This window comes from Spea bombifrons, chromosome 3, assembly GCF_027358695.1.
Source record: "Spea bombifrons isolate aSpeBom1 chromosome 3, aSpeBom1.2.pri, whole genome shotgun sequence".
Lineage (NCBI taxonomy): Eukaryota > Metazoa > Chordata > Amphibia > Anura > Pelobatidae > Spea > Spea bombifrons.
The window spans coordinates 11,875,140-11,896,683 of record NC_071089.1 but is presented as its reverse complement, the minus strand read 5'-3'; the positions used below and the strand labels follow the sequence as shown (position 1 = coordinate 11,896,683).

General features: G+C 40.0%; 1 protein-coding gene across 1 annotated transcript in view; it reads left to right on the top strand.

The window, feature by feature from the left end:
* THADA (THADA armadillo repeat containing) overlaps nucleotides 1-21,544 on the top strand; it is a 194,516-nt gene that overhangs the window by 134,933 nt on the left and 38,039 nt on the right. Inside the window, exons 30-33 of the mRNA XM_053458824.1 lie at nucleotides 171-289; nucleotides 6,842-6,927; nucleotides 19,178-19,563; nucleotides 20,826-20,950. Coding sequence (XP_053314799.1) covers nucleotides 171-289; nucleotides 6,842-6,927; nucleotides 19,178-19,563; nucleotides 20,826-20,950 — 716 coding nt within the window. The remainder of the gene's footprint in view (nucleotides 1-170; nucleotides 290-6,841; nucleotides 6,928-19,177; nucleotides 19,564-20,825; nucleotides 20,951-21,544) is intronic.

Genomic DNA, 21,544 nt, shown 5'->3' with positions numbered 1-21,544 from the left:
AGCATATAAACGAATGAGCGATTTGGGGCATTTTCCAGGAGTAAGTGAAGTTTCCAGCGCAAGAATACAGGTGGCTGTTTCTTTATGCGAGTTATTTTGACGAGAAGTAAGAGCCGGGGGACTGGAGATTAACAGTTGTTTTAACAGTATTGGTCTTTTTTTCTCTCCAGGTTTTACACTTGATGCATTCCTTCTTCGAGGCTAAACACACAGCTAATTCAGAGCGAATTAAGCAGGAGGTGTGTGATCTCATCTTGTGTCTGAAAGCCAAAGTGTGGCTGGCCAAGAGGTATGTCCCTGCTAAGATGTAGGAAGTTACTACACCAGCGCCTGTAAAGTTACATAAGGCGTTCATAAACGTTCATATTTTGGTCAGAAGCTGATTGCATGCAGAAGAAAAAGTCATATTTAATGTAACTTTAGAAACCTTGTTCCTAGTATTGCTGAATGTCCACACCCTTCCCAGAACAAAATCTTTGAAAATGTAACATTTTGCCTCATTCTGATTTATTTATTTTTTGCCGTGAACGCTTCATTGGTATATGACGTGCGATCAGTCACCGATAGGTTGTTATGAAAACTATAAAAGCTTGTTAAAAACTAGATTAATCCTTCAGAGGAAAATCACAGATTTAAAGTTTATTTGCTTAAAGTGACCCTGTTTCAAAAATGTGCCATTGCATTATACAGAAGGTTCTGGTTTATCGGACCGATATACATACCGGCTATCCACATAATAATGTCCGGCATTAATCAGTACATACATATAGAACATATATAATACATACAGAACATACAAATAGGAGAAGCATTTATATGTTGGGGCTGACATTTTTTACACCTTTCAACAGATTTAGATTTGTTATTTAAAAAAAAATGCAATGATTTCCCGTTTCTTCTGCATGAAAACAATGTACCCAGCATGCAACAGGGATCCTCCCGTGTGATTGGCTGTCCGTTTATTTCTCGTTTTAGAACTATTGCAGAAAAAAGCAAACACAGCAAAATACCCAATACAATACAAACATGGTAAAAAAAAACACATGGGCAGGTTTTTTTCCTTTGTTTACTTTTGGTGACAGAATCGTAGAACTTGTTCAGATTCTTAAAAATGTTGATGTTATAATAATTTAAGGTAGCTGAAACTGCTCTAAAATAATAACCCACCCTAAAAAAAGTACCAGTAGACAGCTGCTTTAAAAACATAAAGGTAAAGCGTGTCACATCCCGAGCACAAAGTGTTTTGTTGTTTGAGAACTAACAAACGTATTGTCCCGATTATAGAAAACACCCTTATAGTTTGGTGCCATTTTAAAGTAAAACATAAATCTCACGCTCTCTCGCTCTTACTCACGCTCGCCTCCATGTCCATTATCTCCTTTTCCACAGCTCCCCTTCCTCTCTTGCTTCTTCTTGTTCTTCTGTCTTCTTTCTTTGTCAGTTTCTCTCCAGAGCTGCGTTAAAGGAGACAGGGACACGGAAGCGGTCGGCGGAGAAGGTAGAGAGACGTTCTGAAGATCTAAACCCCGGTTATAGGTTTAAATTAGGAGGAAAGTGCAGCCTATAAATCGTCAGGATTTGACAAATCCACACGGACAGTCTTTACTGAAATGGAATAAACACGTGAAAAAAACTGACTGTACCTTTAATATTGATCTGTATGGATGCGTCCTTTCCTGGCACATTACATTTTACATCTGGCATATAAATTCTACATGATTGTACTTTAGAGCTGAAAGCTGTGATTGTACCAAATGTTTGGCATTAAAATAGTCTGATATTATAGTTAGAGGCTGCTGTGAGCTTTAAGACCTGGATTACATATCACGCCACAGACTGATTTCGTAATATTCTTTCTTGGAAACCGATACCTAGAAGAAGACTATATATAAGTCTATATGGTTTTGTAGCGGTCCTGTATTGACCCCACATAGCAGCACTGCCTCGACAGAACATTTCATTGTTATTGTATAGTGTGAAAGCCTATATTTAAAGGTACACAACACAAAAGACTAATCTTTCCCATAAAATGGCTCTCCCACGGCTTGGCTTCATATTTTTGGTGTAAAATCATTCTTGCATTCAGCTGCCCGTGTGGGTGTCTGCAGCTTTAAGCGGTAAATGGATTGCATCAATACTTAGGATCACATTATTCATATACAAACAGCGGCGTTACTTTTTTGTGTTTCTTGGTAATGAAGCGGCTGTGCTTGCTTGCGGTGTCACAATTCACTTGTACCGGAGTAAAATAATTATGCACACTCACTTGATTTGAGACCAATTATTGTAGCATTTAACGAGAAAAGTACAGAAAATTAAACCCTGACCGTGTGCTGCATTAGATATAGAATTTAGTTTTCCGTTAAGTGGCAAGTTATAAGTTAATTGATGAATCATTTAATTACACGGCTTTTTTGTAAAAACAGGATTTTTATATGAATGTACACATACTTTTAATTCTCTGCAATTGTCTTGTGAGCACAGCGCATTATTTTCCATAATTACACCCTAAAGACGTTGTCCCTTAGAAAACAGTTTTCAGTGTTAAATGTTGCGTCAGAGAAAAGCATGTGTTTGATTTTATGTTTTTACACGATTTTTATGCCCGGATTTCGCCATTTTGTCTAAGCAGTTTGTATTTAGGTGTCGCCCTTTACTCACAAACCATATAGGATGATTGCTTTATGGCAGAGCTTTACCTATAGGCCGGGCATCGGTCATATGGTCCACTGGGAGATCAAGGTCCAAAGTTTTCTATGATTCGGTATGATAAGGGTTACTTGAGTAGTAGACTAAGATAATGATTAAGAACCTCTTTCTCTTGTATTTTTTTTCTTTCTCATTGGAATTTTCCAACAATTGGGTTTATCTACTCATATATCTCATTTCCTGTTGGCGGGCTGTAGATTTGCCCTGATGATGACGGAGCTTGTCTCAGCCAATCATCTGAAGCCAGGAATTGGAGTGATCGTTTCTTACTGGTCCTGCAGTGAGCATCACTCGTTTTGGTCTTCCAACGGTAGTAGCGATCCGGCTTAAGACCCTCCCTAATAAACTAGATAAAAATCAGAAGCAGGGAAAGACTATCGACGACGGTCTTTAAGCACCAAGAAAACAGCTTGGAACTTCTAAAATGCAACTTTCCTTGTCAAAATTTGGGGCACTGAAAAAATTAATTTGGCTTCTTTTGAAAAGACCAAACATTTGTGCACTTATGTAAAACTTTACAGCCGTGAAATGCATTTTAGTTGGATACTAAAATAATAAAAATACTGATTGTATTAATGGATACTGAAACTAACCTCACTGAACGGTGCAGCGTTACTCTTATAGGCCTATGGAAGTGAAACATTAGTTTGACCCCCTCCCACTCGCTCTTATTCTCGTTCTTATTCTTTGGTCTTCTGCCAAGACCAGGCCTACCCTGTACATATATATTCAAGACTCTTAGCTTACGGAGAATTAATTATTCCCCCGTTTCTCCCCAATAACTATATTTAGTATGTTTTTCGTGAATTGCACATGGGTCCACAGAGACCAGATTTTCCATTACACAATACAAGCCCAAAATGAATGATGATTTATTGTTGAGAATGCCTGGTGACCATCTGCAAAAAAAGAAGAAAAACAATTAGTCGCGCAGTCCCTTTGCCATTTCAAAAAGTGTAGATTTGCATAGTTTAAAGGACTTAAATATGTTCTACAGCACATATATTATGTATACTGCAGCTGGAAAAGCATACCACCCAAGAGTCCTGTTTTTTTGTCGATAGTGGGGATCATGGGCAGATTGAGGAGATCCTCTTATCTCCTCTGCTTGGCCTAGGGAGCTGTAAAATCAGATGAGGTCTGTGCCGTTACTATGAGAGCCACAAGATGGCTCTATGCATTAGGTTGGCGAGTGGTCCTGGCCCTGGCCGCCTGTCCACCTCTAGCCACATCTCCTGACACAGAAGTTCTGATTTGGACAGGTGGAGCGTTGTAGGCTTTGGAGGTGGATATTGCCATATGGAATTATAACACTGGTGCTCAGCTCCAGGCCCAAAGGACAGCAAACAGGCCAGGGAGTCCCTCTGAAAACCGTTTAACCAATTGCTAGTGATCACACGGGGGTTTTTTAGAAATAGTTATCTGTTTTCAGCCTTGAGTTAGGCACCTCTGGGGGAAAATAAATTTCACTGTAGGGCAGCTGCCTCTATGTAACCTATGTGCTCCATAACCTAAAGCGAACCAATCACGTGTGGGAGAACCATACATTAAGAGAGATTTTGTCAGGAGAGTTTGGGCCGCTGACCCATCCTACATTCTCTTTAGCAAATTATGATATTTTTTACCATTTTTTTTTTTTTTTTTTTTTAATTCTAGCGCAACATATAACCAGTTATGTATACCCTACTGATTAATGTCACTTATCTCAGGTGACAAGTCTGCTTTCAAGGCTTGCTATCCAAATAAATCCTGAGGCAACAGAAAATGTTCTGACTTGGTGTGATGGACCTGTTTTGGTCTGCTTAAAAGCAATGCTCTCCTTTTATGTAGTGGGGAAGGCAGAATGTTTGTCCAGAAAGAATCACGAGATGGTAGATTTTCTTTGGAATACTCTTATGTGGCGCAAAGGAAGCCAAAAATAAGCAACTAGTAAATTATCAAAGGTTCCTTCTGGCAAAGCTTTATGTATGATGTTTGAGTGGCTGTCTGAAGACTAGCTGTAAAAAAAAGGGGAAAAAAGAGCTCTCCGACCCAGTGGGTTCAGTTCAGAGCTAGCAATTTGTTATGTCAAAGGCAAGGAAACATACATCGTGTTTCATTTGTATGCTTTGGCAAAAGAAACTATTGCTTTTGGAACACCTTTCTCATTCTGTAATGTTCTAACTCTTCCAGGTTTGACTCCGCTATGGTATCTTTTCTGTAGCCCTTTCCCATAAACAAACCTTTAAGACTTTCTTTGCTGTTGTATGTACAATGTGAATAATTTACCAAAGATGTCACATTTTAATTTGAAATGTTCTTATATAGAAATATGGAATCAAATATTTATATTCCTTTCAAGAGCATCTGTTTAAATGTCCTTCAAGTAGACATTTTTTCTTTATGAAAGACTCTGATTGAACATTGACATGAACGCAGTATATGTATTTTTCTGTTGCACGTGTTTTAGATCCCCAGGTATATTCCCTGTACTGTCAACGTATTGTAATATGTGTCTATACTTGCGAGTAAAAATGAATTTAGTTTTTTTTAACCATTAAAACATATTTCGTGTATGGCCCCAGCTATAGAGGTATATTGATATTCATAAGGGGAAACATTAATGTCTTTGATAGCTGCATGGTGCCTTTACATTTTCATGGTATTCCGGTTGCAATTGCATATGGTGGATTCTGCAGTTATAGCCCCTTATGTCAGGGGTGTCCAAGTTTTTTCTGCAGTGGGTCACTCCATCAGAAATGTATATGTGGGCCACACTCATTTTTCACTGAGAGAAAATATGGCCTTTAATAAGAAATGCAGATTGAAATAAAAGTAACACAAAACCTTTACTTTTCCTCTCACTGATTTCTAGGCCTAGAATGTTTTGTCCTCTGAAGTGACTAAATTAAATTTAAGCCCCACATTGTATATTTATCCAACCACCCTCTTCCCCCTTTAGTATTGATTTGTGTGATGCCCCCAGCCAGCACCCCTCACACCCTTGCATACCCCCCCCCTATAGTTGATACTAGTCAGCCCTGGCAACCATAGGACATGTCCTATTGCCTCCAAACAGCCTGCATGTGGCATCCTTGCTTCAAACAACCTCCCTGTGCCATGCTCCCAACCACTTACACATCAATGTTATCACACACACACATTCATTCATTTACTCATTCACAAACATTAATTCACTCATTTACAAATACACATTCAGTCACCCATTCACAGATACTCATTCATTTCCTCAATCATGCATACGCCGCTGCCTTATGTATTTGCTTTTTTCATTGCCCCCGGCTCCTAGGCAAGCACTAGGACAACATCCCCTTCTGCCGGCGCCCATGTGGTATGCTCACTGCCAGAGTGCTCCATTTTTGGCAAATTAAGAGTTCGGTGTGGGGGGGATTGAGGGTCTAACTCAATGGGATCATTTTCTTACCACTGATTGAAACAACCAATTAGAGGCACAGAAATGGGACTGTAGATAGCTGTTGTGCTGCAGCTTCCACTTAATAACTAAGATCTGTAGCGTGGAAGGATCAGTGGATGAACAATGTCTGTAAAAACGCCTTCACTATTCTGAATACTTGCAGGTTGCAAATGGCTTTGTATTCTTTGGGTGGATTATATTTCTTTTCTTTCTACGCATTTTACACAATAGAAGCTACACTTTTTTTCACCCAGCTTTTTTTCAAGTTTCATGAACTATGTCGTTCCAATTCCACAACGTTACACAATGAATTAATAGCTCATGATGTCACTGACTTGATTTATTAATGGTCATTATGGGAGAAGACATGCGAAATGAAACATTTCTGTTTAAGAATTAAATGCTGATGTATATATCGTGTGATGGTAAAGGTTATACATCTCACATATTAAGGTTACTGAAAACCAAAAGTCCCGGGTGTTTCCTGTCATTAGTAAAGTGCTAATCAAAATCATGTTAGTTGAAAAGGTTAGATAAAAAATAAACTTAAAAAATACCCAGAAAGAAGGAAAAACAGTCTAAACCCATTAATGCCTTGTATGTGCGTATTCCAATACATGAACCACTCGAAACAGGCCTTCAGTTCTAATGCTTATCTCAGGATTCTTTTTAAATAATAATTGATGTTTAATGGTTCTTATTTTTTTTCTTTTTTAGGCAAAATCCGTGTTTGATAACCAGGGCTGCTTTTATTGATCTATTGACTTTGTTCATTAACTATCTTGGAAAGTCTAAAAGTCAAGGTATGTGGTAGAAATATATTCATAGTGGATTGAAAGTATTTAGCTATAACTCAAATATCTTTGTTGCAGAATCCCCCATATGTTTTTGCCTCTCCCCCACTTTCCTTGCTGAAGATGTGTTTGGCTGAACACAACTCTCTCCCCAAGACATACTTACCGCCAGTCTGAGCACTGTCATTTATACCAATGGGAATGTTTTCGTGCCACTGATTGGCTGCTTCAAGCAACCATTCAGTGATGAGAATATTCTGACCATGAAGCAGGGGAGGGGCACCTACTGAGCCCATAGATTTATTGTAAAAAGTTTAAGCGCGACATTTGATAAAAGCATTTTTCTTCAATAAGTGTACCTTGGTCTGTATAATGATGAGTTTTTTTATGTGTACACACCGTGCTTGTTACATCGCTAAAAATAATACCGTTTGTGAAGTCAGTGCTGTTACCATGGTAACAAAAATGTGCAGAAAAACATCAAGGCACCAAAAATGAGGGCTGAGCCAGAGGACCTTCGCCTCCTCTTCCTGAACATGACCCATTTTGGGAGGAGAGGGCTGGTGGTCTGATTCTGGACGTCTATCACCACCCAGTGCATGCTGGGAAATGTAGTATAGCTGCGTTAAACAAGGTCACCTAACCTGCTAAGTGCACGGAGAAGGATTTGGTTACCCACTCTTCCCATCTATCGTACGCGATCCACTTTCCCCTCTTATAAATATCTGCATATGTTATTCTCTACATGCAGCCGGATGAGGCCAGCCTTCTTTCTCTTACCCAAAGGATTTAATCCAACTCTTAGTTAATTTGTATTTATATTCAGGAGCACGTTAAGTACTGAATGTTATCTGTCTTTAGACCAAAAATAAGTTATGTGAACAGACTGAAAGGAATGGCTTCCCTGTGCTGAGGTTAGTTTGGAAGAGATCTTGATACTTTTTCCGTATGCCAAGTCGGCTCAGTCTCTTAGATACGGTCTATGGGGAAAAAGCTTGTGTGCCGTCGGCTCTGGCTGTGCAGCCTGAGTTACCGTCTGCTTTGTCTGTTTAGGTTGTAAGCAAGTAACCTCAAACTTCTACGACCTTAGATGTGCTCCTGGAACTCTCGGATACGTTAAAGCCTCCTTTTTATAGCACCTGGGAAAACAGAAAATACTGGCCAGCGCACGGGCAAAAATAGGTGAAGGCCGACAAAATAGAGACGGTCTGTCGTTTGACCGATCTTTTTTGTTATAAAACTTTTCTGTTCTGACAATATTAGGAACGTAATTAAACATTTATACTTTACAGATTACACTATTGCTAGAAAATTGAGCGCTTACTTGTTGCTTTAAATACAGCTTGAGGAATATCTAATGATGAGAATTCTTTACTCTGTGTGATCTTGGTAATGACTTACAGAATTGATGCCAGATAAGAGTCATTCAGCCCATCTAGACTGACCATTCTCCCTGATGTAAGGACTTAGATCTTAATCAGTTCTTGGTCTTATCTTAGATTAGCTTTATGCCTACCCCATGCATGTTTAAACTCCCTCACTGTATTAGCCTCTACCACCTCTGATGAGAAGCTGTTCCATTTAGCCACTGTAAAGTAAAACTCCCATATATTACATCTAACTCCCTCTCTATTAAGTGCTTTTTCTTTATAGTAGGTGCGCCACAAAAGTAGGTCACCGGCTGTTATTGGAATTCAACACCTATAATTCCTAGCCAGCCCTTGTAACAGCAGAGAATAATGGGAGCTGTTTTCAAAAACAGCTGGAAATCTACCTTTTGGCCAGGGAGACAATGAATTCCTTCATGAAATAAATCTTAAACCTGTTGGCCGTAGCGTTCTGGGATATAACGTAGCTATGCCTTTAAAGTACAGATTCCCCTCTAAATGGCAAAAGGGCCAAAGGACGCTCCGCGTCGGGCTTTCTCTAATTTCGGACTTAGTGTTTTGTGTGCTCTGCATTCTCTTTCAGTGCATGTAGTGTTATAAATCTATTTGTCCTTCCCACACGGCTTAAAGATATATTTATTTATTATATATATATATATATATATATATATATATATACATATATATTTGATTTTCCCCTTTCTGTTCCACTCCCGTTCCTTAAGTTTCCACTGTCATGAATGCTTTATTAGAGTGTTTAAGCAGCAGAACTTGCTATTTTCCGATATATATCATTTTGAATGAATTTCTTGGCTCGGTTTCACTTGTTGGCCTTACTTCAGATTTTTTTTTCATCCAGGTTTTTATTCTCTGTTGACCACAACCTTTTGATCTGGAGCTGTTTGTTGGGTTATATTTGAAGCTGTTCTTTGATTATAGTAATGCTCTGCGTCCTGTTCTTTGTATTTAAAAGACCCTGGGTTTATTGCACCTCTCTGCATGTATAGAGGGGGTACGCGAGAAGCTAATAGATGACAGGTACATAACCACAATGCCGCATCCAGCCATCACATCACATTTAAAAGTTTTTTTACCCAATAAGAAAGCTGCTTACTTACTATGGAGGAGGTATGCCATTCATACGCATTCTATACATTGTTCATGCAGGGCCAGATCATGGTCAGGTGGGGCCCTGGGGCAACTCTGTTCAAGGACCCCCTCCAGTATATTTATAATTATTAAATGCCCAGGAATCATATTCAAGAGGGCAGGAAGGGGGGGGCATCATGCAAAGCAAGATTATTTTCCCCACAAAACTGCAGCCCAGCTCGTATATTCGCAGATCTCTCTTGCTGTCGCTGCAGGCTGCTGGCCGAGGGATCTTCACGCAGTAACCATGATTGTTGCCTTTTCCTTACAAGCAGAGAGCCATGCAACTTCCACTTACGTACTGCAGCTTGTGGCTAAATAGGGACTTCTTACAGGCTGATGATGTCACATTTGACAAGGGTAGCGGTATTTAAGTCAGAAAATTCTGAGTTGTATAAGTTTCTTGAGCATTTGCAAAATGAATGCATTTTTTTTTTTAGGGAAAACCATTTATCACCAATAAATACAATGCTTTTTCTAACAAAGCATTGTCCTCTCAAAATGCCTTATTAAAAAAAATAATTTTTATATTGGTTAGTAATGGATGGCAGTTGTTGGTATTGCCACAAAACGTGATATTTTTTTAAACATAACATATATATATATATATATACACACACACACTTTCCCTTTGGTAACAACCTTAAGGTCTTTTATAAATCTCTTCTTATTAAAAGCAGGGCTTCTGCCCAAGAGAACATAAACTCTGTCAACATGACTGCTTTCAATGTTGATTCAAGAATATAAAGTGATTTGCCCGGTGCCAAAAATGATGTCATCGCTTACAGGAATATGGATATTCTTCGGTGATTCTGCCCATTAGCAGCTAATCGTGAATTAAATCTAAGGGTACAGTTAGTGACATACCCAGAAAGAACCAGCTCATTCAAGAATTCTGTATTTCCAAGAAACGTATAATTATGTTTGCAGATGGAAGGAAGGGCCAGAAATCTTACAAAACTCTTACAAGAGCAGGCCTTCTCTACCTCTACCGGTGTGCCTTGTGTGTTAATCTTATTGTCAAATTGTCTATTGTCGGTTTTAATGGTAAATTTCACGGCCCCCTATTGTAATTCCTTTGTTTTATTTATGGTTTTATAAAGAAAAGTTAGAAATGTAGCTGCTTTGTATACTAGCGAGTGCTGTTATAGAGCAGCGCATGTAGGAGGTGAAGTGCACTCAGCAATCTCCTACTTAGCGGCACTCGGATCCCTGCACTGATTGATTGTGGAATGGGTTTCTTTTTATTATTGCACTTAACCCCGTATGTGTAATGTCACCACAAATTTTGCATATTTATTTAATGGGGGGGTTATGCACATTTTCACTAGTAAAGTGTCCTATAAAGAAATTACGCTACCGTACAAAGGTTGGGGGTCACTTAGGAATTTCTTTGTTTTTGAAAAAAAAAATCAGATTTTGTTCATTAAAATAACATGAACTGGATCAGAAATCCAGTGCAGACAGGGTTAATGTTGTAAATGACTATTGTAGCTGGAAACGGCTGATTTTTAATGGAATATCTTCATAGGTGTACAGAGGCCCTTTATCACTCCCATCACTCTTGTGTTCCAATGTCACGTTGTATTCACAAATCCTTGTAAGTTTAAAAGGCTAATTTTTTAACCCTAGTGTGTTTATGTATGTGTATGTATGTGTATATATATATATATATATATATATATATATATATATATATATATACATAATATGCATTTCCCTATTAAAAGTATAAGCTATTTTTTTGCCGCTAACTATAGCCCAATACACAGCACTTAAAGGGCTAAGGTAAAGGAAGATAAACCCCATATTCTGTCATAACAGAGCCCGGCCCGTGTCATGTGCAACCTGTGATGCGTGAGATGTGACTTAATCTCTATGATGGTGGGAAGGTAGGAAAGGTCTTTCCACATAGAAGCAAAATGATAATTTAGTACAGCTCAATGCTCCCTCTTCTGATATTACTGAAAGTGTTCCCTAGAGGTCAATGTTTAACTGGAATTAAAAAGCCCCTGATTCTGTAATTTTGATGGGAGCGTGTGGGTTCCTGTGTGTGTCGGTATGCTGGTGTTTTTACAGGAATACAATAATCCATCGCAGAAAGCACACATCTGCGAGCGAGCGCCTTTTGTTCCAGTAAACAGACTGTAACACTCGGGTGAGTTGCCATCATGCACCAGTTGTTGCACCGTTACTCTCCAGAAGGAGACAGCTGTGCAGGAAACCCACAGCATGGATCTCGACATTGTCCTCCGAAAAAGCTTTAATTTACTTAACTGTAGTTAAAGGGAGAATGCTGGCAAAACACACTGTGCTTTAGAAGAGTCAATGGATTTCCATTTTGGACAGGGAGAGGTTAGAGTTTCCCTTGCCAGTGTCTGTGCAACATTACTCTGAGACACAACAAGAAGCGACAGGTGCAAGGAAAACTCTTTCCCACCACGCTGCTAACAGATAAAAAGAAAAAAACTGCTTCATGGATGTAGATTCCATTACATAACATGTGTACACATATCCGGGAACATCCCTGTGTCGGCTACCTGGGGGAATGGCTTTGTGGAAGAGACGAGGCTAGCCACAGAGAGCCTTTAGTCCGTGGAGAGAAGTAGACATTGAGCGAAGATGGCCAAGCACAGCTCGCCTGGCCCAGAGAAATAACAAATAGACCCAGGGAAGCGGGGCTTTACCCGGACACTCCGTGTCAAACCTAGAGAGTTCCCAAGTGTACATTTTTGTTATAGGACAAAGATAGATTTTTAATGTTATTTTTTCCCCTATTATGAAGAAGTCGACATGACGGCCAGCATGGACAGCCACTAGTGAGTATCCATAATGAGGATAGTGGTGATGCAGACACGTCTCCATGCCAGTTTAGAACCATCGGAATAAACCAAGTTTATTTACTAGTAACATAATTCATTCAGTATAGAATTTCATGGTAAATAAGAACCATTCAGCTCACGTAGTCTGTCCATTTTACTTCTATAACACCTCAAAGCTTATATATGGTCCTTTTTCCAGATTAACCTCCACTGCTTCTACTGGCCTGTCGGTGAAGTAAAACCTCCTTACATCACAACTGGGCCTCTGCGGGGTCTTTAGAAGGCTTGGCCAGTTCCCCCATTTTGTCGCCATGTATTACACCCAATAGTAGATCTGGAAGGTTCCATTGGAAACACGCATAGTTCCTTCTAAAATGTATTTTTGTAGAATTTTGTTTTATACAGATGACTTGGTTTGGCTCAACTTCTGTGATAAATCAGACTTGTCAGTTCTTCCTCGCTGAACCACATAAACTGATTTCAGGTGATTCAATTCTTCTTAAAAAAATGAAACCTTTGATTGGCCGACAATGACCCATGAACGCAATTTGTTTTCAATTCTTCTGAATTCATTGTTATCGGTGACACAAAAATATGTCTCAGCCACACACTTCATTTCTATTAATAATTGCCAAAAAAAGAGCTGACAGGTGAACAATGGTCGTAGGAGAAGCTCTCTGATTTACGCCAGCCATTTAACAATAATAATTCTTAAAATGTTCCTTTGTGAAGTTATGGTTGAGAAGTCGACTGTTAAACTTAGTCCCGCAATAAAAAAAGAAAATATTTATGGTACTGAAAATTTCCAAAACGGTCATCACATGAGCACATCCTAGGAACTAACCCCATGTTTACTTTAGGACTGATCTTGCCCTGGAATAAAGGAAATTATAAAAATATAATTATATGAAGATTTGTTACAAAAATTGTCAATAGATTTTTTTTCTTTTAACAAAGTCAGGAAAATGTGTGTGTAACCAAAAATCAAAACTCTCTCCTGCTGATAAAGCCAGATTACCTTCAAAAATGTTCTACTTTTCTAGTTTATGATCCTAAAACTGAAGAAAAACATATCTGATTTATTGAATACAGGTTCTGCTTTAATATGTGGTTATAACTGTACATTACTGTAGATTGTAAGCTTGCGAGCAGAATCGCTATTAATATGACAGTGACAAATATATATATACGCAGTATATAATATGGAATTTGAGACCTTGTCCTTCAGATGTACACCTTTAAGAAAAGCCGCAGCACTCCACTCCCTCTATGGTCTTGAAGCCGCCAACAACTTGCATGGGGAGCTCCTACGCAATCGGCGCTGGATCCGGCTGGTGACGAGTATAGCGCTTGCGCAGTGACGAGCAGAACGTACGTTTGGACAAACGGATGTTCTGCAAAACCTTCTGCTAAATCCCTCCATGCGTTTGCAAGATTGGAAAAGTGTTAATTTCAAGGGACACTGAGGTTATCACGTGCATTACAAGGCATAGCATGGCTGGAGTGTCACTTTAATGATCTTATATAGCATATCGGGGCGCACTCACCTTGTTGTTTCACTCTTTAATAATCTTTTGCCTACCACTTACGTCCAAAAAGAACCGGTCTCCTCCAATTTGAGTACCAATCCTTTATGGAAATTCACAGTGAATAAACCATGTTTTGCTAGGTGTATTAACCAGTATCATTAGCCCAAATGGTCGCATTAATAGCCAGGCTAACCATGTTTAATTATATTGCGTAATGGGTGGATTTGGCCAGAAGAATCAGGAAATACATTTAGGTAGAGGTCTTTCATGCATTCAAACCTACCCATAGGTCCTCCAGATATATGTAAAACATGGCGGGTCTGATTACATCTGCCTGAAGTGTCTTGTGGGCAGAGTTCTTCTTCCACTGATAAAGCCAGTCTTGAACTGATAACATTTGCAGACAGCTTCTTCATACAGTTTACTTAGCCGCCTGCCTTTTGTTTACAGAGGAGGATTATATCAAGGGGTTGTTTGCTTAATGCCAAATCCAGGAGAGAATTGTTGCATTGATGCCTGGTATTTATTGCAAGAGCTTCTTGGAACCACATAGTGTTTTTGGACCTGAATCACTGGGTAATTAAATGTGCTCTAAAAACATAAATACCGTGACAGCGGATCCGTGTCTCGGGCATGTTTCAAGGCTGCTCAAGTCTTGCAAACACTTAGAGAGAACAGAAAATATAGATATTTTTTTTTAACCTTCCCAAACTCTTCTAGTGCCAGGTCCTACAGACCCCTAATAAATATACGATCGTGGAAATAATTTGGGCTTTATTTGCGGACACGGAGTTGAGATAAAACATGTCATCTCCCTGACTTTTCCATACATTGTGAAGGACCATTACCTGTTAGAAGTGCTGGCTTTTCAATAAATCATGGATCGTTAATATGAGTGTCCTCTCACTAAAGTAAGCATCATGGGGGGACCTGCATGGTCAACTCAACTCAGTAGGAGAAACTCCCTGAAACCTGCATAGTAAAAGTCACCATAATCAGCCTTTTAGCGAATAATCCAATATATTTTCCAACTAACAGCTATGGTAACTCATTTCCAACCACGATGAGTTTGTGTAGTGTTTTATTTACCAATGATCTTGTGTTAATCTGCCAGCATTGTTTCCCTGCTACATTTGAAGTTGTTCCATTTTTCAGTAACTTGTGTGGGCATAGCCCCCGTATAGAGTTCCTGCCCCGGTTTGGCTGCGTTCCCTGAAGTGTCTGAATTAGGAGGCAAGATAAATTTTGTTCATACGATCTGGGTGTGACAAATGTAAGACTCCAAAGATTCAATCACTGGAACAAAAAGCAGAGGCCAAGCGGTGAGCTGTGAAAATATAGCTTAATCTAATGTCTCCAGTAAGTTCATGAAGAGTACAGGCTACCCTTACGCAACCAGTCTATTAAAATTAATACTACTGAATAAAGTGAATGTATGATCAGAGAACACGGCTCCGCTTCACGCTAGGGTAAATAAACCCACAGCTTTGTTGATTACGCTGATGATATTCTTGTCCTAGAGGAATCATTTAATTGGAAAGCGCCCCAAAGATTTTGGGGTCTATTCATCATGGCTTCACTATACACTATGAAGCTTCTGCTACAGGACAGGCTTGGCTAGTACTGTATTATGAGATTTCGTCGAGGGCCAGCTCAGCCCTTCTTACTGAAGCACCTGCCAGTGTCTGCCCTGTATAATGAATATTGAAGTGTGGGGTTGAAACTACAACTCCCCCTTTAATGAATAAACCCCGTTTTCCCTAGAGAACAGAAGGGAGCCTTGGAAACTATGCCTTAGTATTATCTTTAGTTGTACTTTCTGTTGTAAAGAATCATATGGGGCATATTTTATTTTTTTCTTCTATTAAAAAGCGCAGATTAAGGTTTACATATGTATTTTTTTTTTTTTTTTTTACATAGCCACAACTACTCTCAATATATTTTATTAGCCTGTGTCACCCTGTTCCTTCACCTCAATCATGGCTATAGATTGAGGTCTACGTCCGGTTCTTCCTAACTTCTTAAGGGTCTTTAAAACCTTATTGCCCATCGCACTCTGCTTTTAATTCCCACCGATCTCAGTTTGCATTCTGCCTAAATTGTTCAAAGACACTACAATGTAACCAAATACACCAATTAATCTCAGTGTTGGCTCATTTTCTTAGGGGTATGATTCAAACTAGGTATTCCGTATCTGTTTTCCTTTCAGTGGATGTATCTGATGGCTTCCCTTGTAACTGGCCTTCCAAACGCCTTGTTTTTAGAATCTGATTAATGTGCAATTGATATCTGCCATGTGGCACTAGCTGGTGTCTGAGGGAGTGGGACAGGTTTATAGTTTTTTTAGTGTTTGACTATAGACAACAGAACACCAATAAATTCCTGGGGATTGTGTTTCTCAGGAAAGTGCTCATTTACTTAAAAGACAGATGAAGAGATCTTTAGTGTTTTAAAACAGGCCCAATTAGCGCGTACTTCAGATATACAATATTTTGATGGGAAAAACACCAAACAAATCGAAGACGACAACATTTGGCGTTCAACTTTGGGATCTGTGAACAATTGCAGAGAGCTGTTCATGAAATAACAGAAAATACTTTTTACATCCTAGTGGTAACAATATTTTTCGTCTAGAAATATAAGTCTTGCGGTTTCCTTGTGTTTTCTGTGTTGTAAATGCCACCTACTTTGTTCTCTTCGACTAATATGAACAGGTCTATATTATCTTCCAAGAGAGGAAAACCTTCAAGCCTATTACTATCTTGGCCTCAGTACAGGCCTCGCTTTTCCCAAATGTGTTTGTGATCAAACTGTTGTGTGGTCTCTAGCTGGAGTTTTACCAGACTTACTGTAAATCGGATTTGTGCTTCCAAACATAGGAGCGTAGCCTATATTGGTGCCAATAAGGTACACCCTTGGAGGAGGCTTGAGTGTTTGTAAATCCTAGAGTCGTTAGTATTTACAAAGGAGAACTTGTGTCCATGCGGGTTACGTGATCCTGCGGTGGTAGGGTGGCAGCTTGCATGGAGATCCTGAGCTGCAGGGAGAGGGTGAATGCGTAGTGTATGTGTAAGGTGTTAGCGTGTATGAGTATATTCCGTCAGAACACGGTGGTAGCGTGTTCTGGGTGAGCCTAGGATTAGTGATGGGGGGGTATTATGTATATACGTTGCGTGTTAGTATGGGCGCATGTTATAGGTATGGGTGGGAGGCAAGAAATAATGTAACCAGGCACCTCTAGCCCTAGACTCGCCCCTGCTCAGTTTGTGCTTACTGAAATCGTACAATTCTTTAATAACAAGCAGAGAAACGGAAGCCATTTGTTTGTACAGAAATTAGAGAATATCCTTGCCGCAGAAGTCAAAGCGACCTTGCTCGTGTTTTTATTTAAACATTCTCTTATGAAACCCATGACAAACAAACCCCACATCTTGTTATGCTACACATCATCAAGTCCCCGTCTTATTTTACACCGGTGGCGTTGGAAAATGGAAATGTCTTGTCCAAATTTTGATGAGATGAAACCTGATCGAGTCGAGTTCAAATTACTCTTATTCTCATAGCAACCCAGCATTAAATAATCCCATTCCCCTCACAATTGTGTGTGACACATGGGCTTATTGGCATAACATTCGATGCCGTCTGCCTTTTAATGCGAAACATGTCCTTGATTTCTTGGATCAAGGCTTTTAATGCAAACCACAGTTAACGAGAACCGATTAGATCAGCACTAATTGCAATTTATTTCATTGTAGCATCATGTCCAAATTACACATAAATAAACAGAGCAGGAATAACTGCTATAATTCGATTGTGGTGGGTTTTGTTGGGCGAGCTGTAATTGAGTTAAGACAGATTTCCTCGGAATATTATATCTGTACGTGTTTAAAATATGTTCTGCTATGGAGTAAAATAATCAGTGACAGTCCCTGCACGCTTCGTGTTGCCAGACCCATCTTGTAGAATCGCCGCATGAACCTAAATGTGTCATCTCCTGTTTTAATTCTTGTGTAACTGATACATAGTAGGGCAGTGGTGTCAGACTGAGAGGTCTCTGGCACCAGAGGGCAGCTATAACAAACAGATGTTTCTACTAAAAGGCCGTTCTTTATTTAGAAGGTGAAAATTACAGTTGAGATACGTCCAGGCCGGGCAAAATCATCCGGCTCCAGTGGCCGCCGGGTGGATATGGACGGCTGCAAGCTAAATGAGCATTAAAACGTAACACGCTGTCTGTCATATCCATCTGTCGGATGTGCTTACGTCATTAGGAGGCCATCGACATTAACGTGCCAGGGCCGCCTCGTTCTTCTCTTTCTGGCAATATTATTTTCTTTAATAATAGGACCCCTTTATCCAGAATACCCAAAGAAATCTGTCCAAAAGGCTATGACCATACCCCCCCAAATCAGGACTGTGTCACCAAACACAGGACTGTAAGAGGCATGAGTGATTGACAGCACAAAAATCTTGTCTTCTTCCAATTTGACATGGCCAGAGGGGGTGTGGCGATCGGAGGGGCTTTGCAAAGCGCTAGATAACTTATTGACCTATTAAGTAAGGCATTTAGAGTGAAATGATGTCTATAGAAACTGCAGTAAATATATATGTCATTGTGACTTTAAGGTTTGTGGAACTCTGTTATACACCTACTTCGGGCTAACATTGGGGAGAGGCTCAGACTGGCATTGGGCACACCGGATCAATTACGCCCCGACAACCTATTATGTAATACCTACTGCCTGCTGGGCACATGCTGCCACGCGCTCGCTTTCTCCGTCTAGGTTGATGTAAAAGTGTAGCGTGCAACCATGTGATCTATGGGCTTCTGGGTTTAAAGGAGCCATTTTGCATCCCAAAAAAGCGAGTCTGGTGCGCAAATCACCGTAAGCAACCAGTGGAATGATCCAGTCAGAAGGAACAGGTCATTGGTTGCTATGGTGATATGACCAAAAGTTACACCCACTCTTACCTCCTAGAGGGACATCAGAAATAAAAGGGCGGCCGAGGGATTGGATCCCAAAGGGGCGAAATTCCTTACAAAAAAAAAAAAAAAAAGGTATGGAATATGAGATTCCCACGAAGTCTCCCGTAAAATAACTTCTGTCCCTTTCATATATGTGAAGTACTCGCAGGACCGTACATCTTTCTCCTCTGCTGTGTGCCAGATCACAAGGATCCATTTGTTGGCCGGACAGCTTAGAGCAGCTTGTAATTATATTCTTCATGCTGCTAATGTAAATGATGCACATCCCTGTGTTTACCCAGAGTTCAGATTGTCAGCGCGTTTATTTATTGTGTGTCGTTGAGCGATACATTGTTGCTGTTACATTTAATGTATATATATATTGTTTTTCCAATTTCTTTGTAGATGTATCCGGCTTCACGGATGATATAGCCGATGTCCTGGAGGAGTGTGGATTGAGAGAAGGCGCGTGTCACACTCACGCGGTTCCTGGTCATGTGCTGTACATGCAGAGTGTTGCCCAGCTGGTGTTATCAGTGCTCTCTGTGCACGTGACGGGAGGAAGCACGGACACGGATCGGTCTAAGACCGGTGATCTCGACTTCCCCGGCCTGATTCAACATATGTTAACGTCAGATTTCCATGAAGTACGCCTGCTGAGTCTTCAGTCCTTGCTGCAATGGGTCACGCTCAGTCCATCGGCAGCTTCATACGTTCATTTATCTTTAGACATTGAAAAAACCCTGTGTCAGATGATAACAAAGGAAACCAACTCTGAATGCTTATGCCAGGTAAATATTTAATGCTATGTCTGTTGAAGATTCTATTTTGGTCACATGGAAGAATTTGGAGTTCGTTTGGGAAGTTAGCCATTCGAGATAACACGCATAAATGAACAGTAGCCATAACTTGGAGGAGATAAACAAATGTGGCTTTTGATAATCCAGTCTTTTAACCCAGCATTCACAGGGGACTCGGATACCCTTAGGCATTATGTGCGGCTGTCCCCAGTGGGCTTCCCATGTAAGAAGGATGTGCTCAACTCTCTCGTAAACTCTTGGGTTAGTGAATAGACCTCTTAGGAGTTCACTTACTAAAGATGGTGTTGGCAATAAAGTTGCAGTTTCATCTACTTGACTTTGCTTTCTGTCATTATGGCTAATACTATGTGGCCAGTGAGGCGCCCACCCAGAGCTCAGGACCACTGGGCACGTACCTAGTGTTCCTAACAGACTTTCTAGCAAAAAAAAACACAAAACAATTTGCTAAATCACTTATGATTCCTTCTATTAGGCTGCATTATAATGCAGCTCATTTTGACCGTGGTATGTGTGGTCAAGTACGTGACCTCAAACAACAGGATAGATATGCACTAATATTCCTTATTAAACTGTTAAAATAAATCGGTAAGAAACCCGGAGCCATCATCTTAATTGACAGATAAATGACTCGTTTACGTTTTGTATAAATGCTGCTCTGGAGGTTTTCACACAGGAGTGATGGGAGTGATAAAGGGCCATTGGAACACAGGAGTGATGGGAGTGATGAAGGGCCTCTGTACGCCTATAAATCAGCCGTTTCCAGCTACAATAGTCATTTACAACATTAACCCCGTCTGCGCTGGATTTCTGATCCACTTTGTGTTATCTTACTGGACAAAATTTGCTTTGCTTTCAAAAACAAGGATAATAAAGGTTCTCTACGTAAAAATAGCAGCCAATAGACTCACTAAGTGAGCTGTACCATTCCATCAGTTGCTGTGGCGATAAGAAAACTTTTGTCGCTTATTGTACATAACCCTAAAGTGTGAGACCGGATGCCCCCTCTCTCGTGCTCATTTCTCTATTGATAAAAGAGAAGAGCTCAGAAAACATGCACAGGCACATTCTGCCACGCTGACTTATTACAATAGAAAAATAAAACACAGATTCAAAACAAAAAGCTACTTCTCTAGCCTTACAGCGAGAAATGGGGAGGAATTACTAGCACGGCATACCTTTTTGTTTTCTTGCGCTCATACCTCCAAAGTTATTAAACTTACAATTCATTTTAGGTGCTGAAAATCTGTTATGAACTGGATGCCAAAAAGATACTTTTAATGGCCAAAAACCATTTCCATGTGGAGGCAAGGGATTTTTTGCAACTGATCGTAGAACTCGCGTCTACAAGAAGCCACAGGTGTGTTTAAATAATTATTAGTAATTAAATTACTCCAGTTTGTCAACATATACTGCAAATATTGATTGTTTTTCGCTATATGATGCCTGTTCCAAGAAATGTGATATATTTCTGTAAATCTGGCTTAATCCCATGCTGTAGTTCCAGGGGCATATGGCCGTACTTAATAAACAGACAATGTTAGCTGATGTACGCCGTAACCCTTTCAGCGATGAAATCAGATTTTTAGAATGTTGGGAGAAAGGATTCACCTACAAGCAGGCATCTCGCTCGATTTAGGGAAAAGTTTGTTACCCATCGCAACTCCCCGAGATCTAGAAGAAGCAGGCAGGGGCCGAGCCGTAACCCGCCCAAATGGGCTTTCTCCATTAGGATTGTGAGTGTGAGGCTCATTGCAAAAGAAACAAGGGCCCCTCTTATCTTCACACAATTCAATTTATTAGACAACCCTGGTGGATGTGGAGAAACTCCAGACGGAGGAGCTGGGCTGTAAATATTGTGATGGCAGACATATAGAGCCTTTCAGCAGAGCTGTCACTGTGATTAAAAGCTAATTGCTTTTCCAAAATAAAGAGAGGGGATTCGGCAGCTCTG